General features: G+C 42.7%; 1 protein-coding gene across 2 annotated transcripts; it reads right to left on the bottom strand.

Annotated features, from left to right (window-relative positions):
- Positions 1–925: 925 nt before the first annotated feature.
- On the bottom strand, positions 926–10,027 carry ldb1a (LIM domain binding 1a). Of its 2 annotated transcripts, none has more exons than XM_061284587.1 (11): positions 9,701–10,024; positions 7,911–8,013; positions 7,583–7,627; positions 7,311–7,386; positions 6,877–6,979; positions 6,377–6,549; positions 6,169–6,291; positions 6,017–6,094; positions 5,049–5,172; positions 4,802–4,944; positions 926–2,375 (listed from the first exon to the last, which is right to left on the bottom strand). In XM_061284587.1, the coding sequence occupies exons 1-11, from the start codon at positions 9,828–9,830 to the stop codon at positions 2,322–2,324; spliced, it is 1,152 nt and encodes a 383-aa protein (XP_061140571.1). In that variant the 5' UTR covers positions 9,831–10,024; the 3' UTR covers positions 926–2,321. The 2 variants fall into 2 exon arrangements, with proteins under 2 accessions (XP_061140571.1, XP_061140570.1); XM_061284586.1 differs by lacking the exon at positions 926–2,375 and adding an exon at positions 3,469–3,975 and having other exon boundaries at positions 9,701–10,027.

The raw sequence follows: 10,027 nt of genomic DNA, 5'->3' as shown, positions 1-10,027 counted from the left end.
AAAAAAAGACACCAACAGCATGGTGACAAGCAATTGTTATAATTATGACCACTAAAAGTGTAGGGAGGCAATACAATTTCAAAGGGGATCTTTTTTTTAATTTATTTTTTTAATGTTTTTAAGCTTATCACTTATCTCTAATATCTGGTTATTTTGTGTATACAAATAAAACAGAAAAATTACCTCAGCCATTGCTAATGTATTCATTTATGTCTGTAAAAATGATTTAAGAAATAGAAATAACATGAAACAAGTAAATATCGCAATGACATCAGTGTGTCTGCATAGAAAATATTCTTGTAAAGACTTTTTTTTTTTTGGTTGACTTTTAAGTATTTGACGAAAAGTTGATCATACTCACAGCTATTGGGGTACCTCTCGAGAAGCGTGTTCTTTAACGACTGCTATTGTAAACGAAGGTAGTTTTGGTCAAGCAAGCGTAAAGTGACTACAACCAAGAAGTTGTGTTAATTTGTCAATATGTGAGCAAGAACGAACAAGACTCCGCGTGTGACGTCACTTCGTCAGCATTAGTCAATTAATGTCGTCATGACGTATGTCTTATACCGTTGATTCGTCCATTTGTTTCATCATGTTGTTTTACTGAAACGAAAATGAGTGAAATGCTTTGAAAGTCACACATATTTTCGTTAGCAGATTTGTTTGCAGAAATTAGAGTGACATCTCTTTTATGTTACGCCATCTTGACATATGAGAGTTGTCGTCAATTGACGTCACAGCCGCCTTAAAAAATAAAACAAAATACAGTCTTGAAATAGTCATAAGTCTCGATGAGCAAACAATGAGGCAAATGTCTTGTTTTTCTAAAATACATTTATGTTGTAACATTACTCGAGACACTATGGCGACACAATCTCACTGTTCATATGAAATTAGAGAAGATGAAGAGTAAATAAAGACGTCATTTGTCTAACTGATTATTTTATTTCTGTCATCTGATACATGATTCTGATTCAGATAGACTGGAAAACTACAACAGCAAATAAAAGATTTTTGTGTGTGAATAATCAGAATGTATTTACTTGGGCGCTGCATGACAAAAAAAAAGAGAAGACCTTTCAGCATTTACTGATCCAGCAGCCCTTAATAAAACCGGTTATGCATGAGCACTGTACAAGTGGGTTGGACTAAAAACGGCATGTCAGTACATAGGAAAATAAATAGTTCGCAAAAAATGAGGCCAGAATTATTGTATGTGTGATGTACCATAATAAAAATAAAACACAGTTCAAAACAAAACCTTAAGGAGACTTTTTATCTCTTTACATAAAATTGAGATTCTTATAGTTCTAGGAGGGAGATACATAGAATAACTTTTACAGAAAAGACTACCCAAAAATATACAGGCACAGACACAAACATGAAAACAAAAGCATGTAAAGCAAACAAAATAATTCTTCATTAAAACCAAACAGCGCAGTGTAGGTAATATCTAAAGATTCTTTACATGGAGCTCCTTGGTCTACAGCTTTCTTAAACCGGGATTAAAAACAGTCTGGGAAACTTAATACAAAAGATTTTTTTCCTCTTCTTATTTTACAATGGTGTCAAAATGTGTTAAAATATTTGAGTAACAAATTTGGGACGTTTTCTATTTTCAGTTATAAGAGAGTACCCGCTAGGTAGAATTGAAGATGACAATGACATAATGCATATAACGCAAGGCAGGCCTTGCTGTCATACTGCAGGGATTTCGCCTGTTGGATGGGCCTGAAAACACCCACCGAAATGAAGAAAATATAAATGCGAGCGTGACCATCAAAAATGTTCATAATGAGCATTTGCCCGTGTTGCTATTGTGTAACGTCCCTCTGAGGTTGGTTTTTTTTTTTAAATTGCATCCCATTGGCCAAAGAGTCCCCATCCCTGCCATCCATCATATTGGCAGAGCATTCAAATCACTGGCCTTGATTGACTGACAGTGTGACACAAGATGGAGGGATTCAATATTGATTCACATTATTACCATCACAAGAAGAAAGGTCTAACAGCAAATATTTATACAAGAATATACTGCAAGGTTCAGCTGGTTTACACTTCTTACAATAAAGAGGGAAGGGGGGGGGGGTCAGAGTTAAGAAAAATAGATTGGACTTAATGGTGAAAACAGTGCAAAGAATATTTCTGGGGTATTTTTTTTTATGTTTTTACATAAGAAATGAAAATGAAAACACACTTCTGTCGAATCTTGTCCAGACATGCTGCGTACCATTTCTGCTGTACCCAAACGTTGCATGTAGTATGACACAAAGATTTTGTGTGTGTGTTTGTTGGAGGTGTTAGAGATTGCGTAGTGGTTCTCAACTCCGGTCCTCAAGCTCCGGCACTGTACAGGTTTTTGTTCCAACCAGGTCCTACAAAAACAAATAATTGAGTTTTATAAAGCGAATGAGGAATTCCGATACTAAAAGAAGGCACACTTTCTGCAGCCTGCAACACAAAAACAAAAAATTGACATTATTTCTTTTTCCGGTGACATGAGCACAACAGAAGCAAAGGCGCCGAGGTTAATGCGCGTCCGAGAGACCCGAGGTTGGAACAAGAACCCACGGAGCACGGGGGCCTGTGGCCAGCGCTCGGGACTACGGGACATCTGCGGCTCAAACGCCATTGCGGGCGTGCACACAGCCGGCCGGATCCACCTGAGCGGACGAGGGCTGGCCTTGAGCACCACTGAGCAAGTGCAATGTGAGGGAGCAAGTGACAGTAGTGCAAAGGTGGGCAAAATTGATGCTAAAGGACTACATTTGATTTTAGAAACAAAGGTCATCTGATGATATTGTACTCATGAAAAGCTTATTCAAATTGTTGTACTTTTTGTATTTTAAGTAAAAATTGATTTATTAGTCACAGAGATGGTACTTTCTCCTGACTCTTGTGCACTCAGTGTGGGTTCAATTCCCTTTAAAATGGCAACGTCTTACCAGAGCTCTTCTGCGACGAGAAAAGTAGTTCTGAGTACTTGTAACATGTTTTCTAATCAATATATTGCTTTAATAAATGTATAGAACAATCAGGTATTGTGCTAAATATACCAATGAACTCCATCTTGATAAATCCCACGTTTACATCCATCTTGGAGTGACACACTGTTGAATTTATTAATGCAGCAGAGCATGTAAACCCCAAATCAGAATTGACCACATCACATGTAAACAGGTGACCAGAGATCTTCATTTGAAGCAATAAAGAATTTTTTTTTTTTTTTTTTAAATGTTTTTAAAAAATCTCCATGTCTTCATTTGAAGCGATTAAAAAAAAAAAATCTCCATGTCCGGCAGTACACATGTGAATGGCTATAGTACTAAGTGCCCTGTGACTGACTGCTAAGCAGTCCTGGGTGTAGTCCGCTTTTTGCCTTAAAATCAGTTGGGAGCTTGGGCTAGGCTCAGGCGAGCCATCAACCCTCAAGGATAGAAGATGCAGGACAGAAAATGGATGAGGAAATAATTTAAACAAGTAATTTTGTTATTATTTGCAGAAAAAGGCAAATGATGTAGTGATGTCGATGAATAAAAAAATAAATGCATTTTACAAGTCTACAATCTCGCTCGGCGGCCCAGATTAAAATGCTGGCGGGCCCACAGACCACATTTTGACCACCCTGGTCTATTTCATGATGGAACTTCACTCGCTCTTGATCCACACGATAGTTATCTTTGAATTAAAAAAACAACTGCCCTCCCTAAACCCTCAAGCTTCCATTAATAATCTGGGGGGGGGGGGTCGCTACTGGGACGACTAGGAGTTGTCGTTCTTGCTCTCCTGACTGGAGGGGGGCTTGCCGTTCCAGGGCGAGTGTGACCCCAGAGCTGGCGAGTTGCTGAAACTGTCCTCATCCTCCAGGCCGTTGGCCCCGTCCAACTGCGTGTTCTCCAGTCGCGTGATCAGACGCTCGTCCTTGTCACCAAACTCCCCTCCCATCAGGGTGGGCTCTCCCACCATCATCACGTCCTAAAGGGGACAGTAAGGGCCGGCACATATTATCCCCTTTATACGAGGAGGGGAGGGGGTCAGAATGGCTATTTGAATGGATGGGTTCTCTCGCTTGTCTATCACAGCTGAAATTTGAAGCCCAAACCTCAGAACTGATTTAGATGTTCCAACCATGAAGTCAACAAGGGAAATGTTCTCCTTTTGAGGGTTGCATCAGAGCAGTTAGGATGGCCCTTGATGCTGTTGTGTTGAAAGCAATTGTCAGTCAGACAATCGTGGTGCGGACCTTTCTCTGAATCATCTCGAGGAGTTTACCATGCCGCTTCCTCCGACGTCGACCCTAAGAGGAGCCTCGCCTGCCTGCGGGACTCGAATCTTCCACCATGCTGCGGGATCACTATGACGCGGCTAGCTACGCCTCTAGCGTGGCGCTGCAAACATTCTCAACCATATAACCCGAAACCTAAAACTCCTTTTCAACCAATTTCAATGCCGAACTGTTTTTTTTTTCCTGGATGCTCTTTAGTATTAACACAAACGTTAGTAATTGAATAAAGGGTTCATTCCACCTCGGGTCTCAACCAACCAACCAACCAACCAACCAAAGAATATGTTGCATGACTCATGTGAACCTTAAGTCATCAAACCACAGCAATACTGCTCCCCAAAAAAAAAAAAAAAAACATAATAATGGCTGTGACTGCTCATTACTAACACTCCCCAGCCTTCTGCGCAAAACAAAGCCCACCTGAAAATGGGCTCTATGCTTCCATCTTCACCATAACCTTCAGCGAACCTTTGCTGCTGCACCTATAGGTGAAGTAGATGCCATGCTAATGGGTACCTGGTTGGACAGTGTGAAGTTGTTGGCTGGACTCTTCTTTTTGCTGTTGCTGTTGTTGTTGCCGCCCCCGCCGGAGCTCACCGTGCTGCCGCCCGACACCTTTCTTTTCCGCCGCTTGTTGGGTGCTTGTCTGGCAGGCTCGGCTACAAGCGCACATAAAGAGGAGACCGTGAGCTCCTATTGAGTTTTATTACACTTTAGAATAAAGCTAAAGAGTGTTGCCCTTTTTTTTTTTTTTTTTTTTTACCTGGGGGTGCTACCATCCTCTGCCACTTTTGGAAGAGGCAAGTCTTCAGACAGTCTCGGGGGCTCAAACTGTAAGTCTTGTGTCTTGACATTAGTTCTTGCATGGGCTCCAATATCACACATAGCTTAAGAAGGTATCATTTTTAGGACTTGGTTAATAACAACAGAAAAGGATGGCTTGTTACATGTACAGCTGAGCCCATTACAGTGGTACCTCCGAAGTTGAACACAAACCGTTCCGTGACACTGATCGACTTCCAACACTTTCACCAATCTGTCATCTTTTTTTTTTTTTTTTAAGCAGACGTTCAAATTTATTTATTTAGACGATATCGCCAAAAGTATTTACTCAGCGACTTCCTATCCTTAATCCACAGGACTTAATATGATGCCAGTCTTCTTCTAAGAGCTTTTAACAGCTTCAACTCTCGTAAGGCTTTTCATGATGTTTAGAAGCATGTTGATGGAAGATTCTGAGCATTTGTCCCGGATTGTATTTGTGAGGTCGCACTCTAATGCTGGATGAGAAGGCCATTTCCAGTTTTCAGACGTGTGCGTGTGCTTACTGTTTGGCTGTCGCATCATTTTCTCTCCCGACACTTGACTTGCTAATGTGCGATCCATGACTGATTACTAAGTCTCCACTGTAATGTGGTTCAGACATTTGTTTAACTGACTCACTTAAGTAATTAAAAATTAAAAATGTCCCTCTGCCTGTTGTCGACTTGCATGCTTAGCTATTCCTCATTCCCCTTTGGCGATAAAAAAAAAAAAAATCATGAAGGCGGGACAAGTGACTTATTTCAGTTTGAGTTTGTTTGCGGGTGAACTTTGCTGGCCTGCGAGTTGTGACTAATATTACAAATGGAAGCGAGAAAAGGTAAGTAGTCACAGTATGTTGTTGTTCTATGGAGGTGCCACTGTATTACTCTAGCTAAGGTGCGCATTATTAAGGGCAAATTTCCTTACACGGAGGTAGTTGAGTGTGGAGTTGGACAGCCCGCATCTGGTGATATTTTTAGCCAGCTGATCCAGCATTTGAGGATCCTGCAAGAGCATGATGGGCAACATAAGAAATCGGAGTGCTGTGAATGCGCAAGGTTTTGAGTTTGAGCACTCACGTGCATGGCCAGAATGCTTCTGGGGAGGACCTCTCTGTGTTGTCTGATACTGAAGTGCCACGTCTTGATCCTCATCATGTCATCAAACATGAACTCAAGGTATAGACGGCCCTCCACGCAAACCTTGAGCGGGAGACCACCCCCCAAAGAAAAATATTTATTGGAGAAAAGGTCTACAAAAGGAAAAATGTAGAAAGACCGGCCAGACCTGCGTGAACATGGGTTTGCCGTTCTGGGTGACCATGGTGCACTGATCACAGTCAAGAGAGACAAAGTTACTGTGGAAGGATTCCTTCGGATGCTTCAAGTTGTAGAGGAGCTCTGTTGCGCCCCCCTCGAAGATGCTTCGAAAATATCTGGGAATCAGCGTTCTTCCTATAGCTGAAGAGAAAAATAAGTCATCAATGTCAAGTGTCCCTTTTATGGGCATGTGGGCAAAAATACTTCATAATCATAGTAATATACGACGTATACATATTTTAGAAAATTAATCATCAGCATGTTTATTATAACAATACCGGTCAAATATAGTTTGCACCATTTTATACATCTAGCAATATTTCGCAATCATTCAAATTTGGCAGGATTTTCGACGCATTCTCTGTGGTGTGTCATAACTAGAAGACTTTCAATTTCCAAAACTAGTGGGCGAACCCCACACACTGCTCGATTCTGGTTTGGCTCCGTGTGTGGCGGGCTTAATCTTACTGTATCGTTTGGGTCCATCTTCAAGGCAGAACGTTATGGTGAGCATTGCGTCGTCCTCGAAAAACTCCGTGGTGAAGGCATCCCACCACAAATTGTCACAATCCTGAAAAAGGAACCACAGACAGCTTTCAATACTTCAACATAATTTAGAATTTACTTCTTGCGTGCCATCTCATTCCGGATGATGGAAGTTGAACGTGGAGATATTTGAATTCACATGTTTAACTAAATATGGTTGATCGCATAATCCTTTTATTGCCTGAATGTAAATAAAGTCGAGGGGGTTCTGGATTTATTTTGCACGCTTGTCATCAGGTAAATTTTATAAACATAGCCCCCTCAGAAATGTTATTAAAATCACCTGGAAAATTAAAAGAGCCAGATGTGCTTGTTGAGCTTCTAAATCTCCAAATAAATGACATGACATCACTCACCTCTGTCCAATTCTGTAGCCTTTTGTTCAGCTCATACATGCGATAGTCTGTCTGGTTTCCATACGGTGTGGGTCTCCTGGAGCAGGAAATGGGGAAATTCAACACTCACTATGAAGCTCGAGCTGCACTGATCAAATCCCACCACCGTACCGCACGTGTAAGCCAAGTGATTGCAAGAGATTTACAATGTTTGTCTTTGTCTGCAAAAATGTTAAGTCCACAGTGACAAACCACCAAGAATTCCTACTTTATTTGGAAGGCTGTGAACTCACCCCATTCCTGGTTCCATGTATGACGGGGGATACATGGGTGTGGGTCTGACGGAAGACACACACACACACACATTGGAATCATCACAAGCATCAATTCTGGGGTGAAAGCTGTTTTGTAATTATGAGGTTCATGCATGTTACAACCGATTCATATTTCGTTCTGAGCCCTAGAATTGAATTAGGTCACGGTTTATAAAAAGTAACACTAAGAGTAGCTAATGTGGTAGACGATACATTGCAGACGTTTCAAAATAAAATAATATGTAATGAGAGCATTATTTCTTTCCCTCAGGCGGGCTTGTTGTCAGTGCGGCTCGAGCAGACTTACCCCACATCTCGATCCAGCATAGCGCCTGGGTGGAAAGGGGGAAAGCTGCCGCCGTTGGGGGGTTCCTTGGGAGAGTACAGCTTGAATGACTTTGACGAACAGCCTGCGCAGAGAGCGAGAGACACAGAGCGAGACAGAGAGCGAGAGAGCAGGGGTGGGTGTGGGTAGAAGAGTAAAGATTTAGAGAAGATTGCTTCGATGTAGCTGCGTTCAAATCACAACATCATCCGCAAGTAATCCAACTCTTGGCTGTTTTGGTGCCTTTCGCTCCAATAAAAGTGCGTCGTCTGTAATGTCTTTTTTTTTTTTTTTTTTTATTCTCCCGTGCCCACGCTCAAACCCCCCACCCCCCCCACCCCAACCCTGCCGAGCCTTTTCTGGCTGCTTTCATTAGCTAATGCATCTTCAATTTGCCAAATGGACAAGGAAAACAAACACGAGCTGGTCGCTTCTTATAGCATCCACGCTGACATGGGGATCCCTCCCTTCAATAAGAGCCCATCACCATCTGCACTGTGTGTGCAGACCCCCCCCCCCCCCTCCACACACACACACACCCTGTTGCCTCCTCCACCCATACCCCCCAATACCCACCAACCCTGTCTGTTGTTAACCCTTGTGTGGCCAGATAAAGCATTCATGGGAGCACGGACATGAATTCTGTGAGGCCTCACACAGGCAGTGGTCCGACTAATGATATCTTAAACTCTAGTAGACAGCGGCAAAGTGGGATAACAGGAGAGGCGGGGGGGGCATTCCTCGGAAACATGAGCCTGTCTGCCTCATTAGAGCCAGCCACTCTCTCCACACACGCTTTCATTAGACATTAATTATAGCGGCGCCGCAGACTGTAGGATCATGCTTGTTCTTATGTGGGGCATCAACATGCAGCACTGGAGGTGACGCCATTAATTCAAAAAGTCACAATTCACGTGCAAACGGTGTGTCACTGTCGCCTTGCCGTTTAAAAGGCAGCAGTGCCAGATTAAAACCAACACTGGGATGTCTGCCTGCCCGCCTCTATGGGCTCTACTTGTTTAATCTTCTCACTGACGGGGCAGCCAAAGCATCGTTTTTGGTGTTAGTCCTAATTCCCTTCTACACTGCGAGTAGAGTACGACAGCAATTATACACCATTTTCTATGGACAATCAGAATAATTTGATTGTTAAACCGAGTACAAATTCACATGAAATCAGACCAGTGCAATTTTTCATTTTCAAAGTGCATCTTTTTAATTGGTTACTTGACAAAAGTAGAAGAGTTGGTTTTCTTCCCATGACGCATTTGAATGCAGTCTTTCCACTTAGTCACACAGACTTTCAAATAGCAATCTCATGAGAATGATCCGTATTAATGTCCATTCCAATGCCATCGTCGATATCTTTATTATCGATATTTGGAGCGATCCGCCCTCCACTATTGCAAACAATGGAGCTCCGTCCAAAGAGACGGATGCTCTAAGTGACCGCAATCAAATTAAACATTCCAAACAACGCTATAAATACATTAAAAGTAGCCCTACCAGACGCTTGTTATAACACAAAGTGTAATAAACAAGAAGTCGCCCGCGCATAAACACACAAACAGTGAGCCATACACACCGCGGCTCGGTGTAAACGGAGCCGCAGGGCCGCATCCATGATCGGACGACGCGTGCCATTGCTAAGCTACTACGTCGCCATGAGCAGCGCGATCCCTTCGCAATGTCCGTCAGTCATATTTACGGAAATACTATCGACGGTCGACGGTGAGGGTAACGCCGCCGGGTGCGCTTTGAGGTGTGGTTACCTGCAAAGAAAAGGCCACCGGAAGGCGGGGTTGCTCCTAGCCAGCTAGCGTCGATGCTAGCCGGAGAAGCTGGACAGCGAAGGCTCCAAGCTCCGTCGCTTGGGAAAGCACTTGAACTACCCCAACACATACGACGCCAGCCAGGGGAGGAAACTCTAACCACCAAGCGAGAACTAGTAAAAATTATAAATACATGTGTAATTATTTTAATTGTAAATATTTTTAATGCATTAACATACGTGCACGGTGGTACCGATCTACCGCTGCTACTACTACTACTTGGGGACCCTTTGTTCCAGGCAGGCTGTCCGTCGATACTTGATGTAA

Source organism: Syngnathus typhle, linkage group LG8 (assembly GCF_033458585.1).
Source record: "Syngnathus typhle isolate RoL2023-S1 ecotype Sweden linkage group LG8, RoL_Styp_1.0, whole genome shotgun sequence".
NCBI lineage: Eukaryota > Metazoa > Chordata > Actinopteri > Syngnathiformes > Syngnathidae > Syngnathus > Syngnathus typhle.
This window is presented reverse-complemented; position numbering and strand designations above follow the sequence as displayed.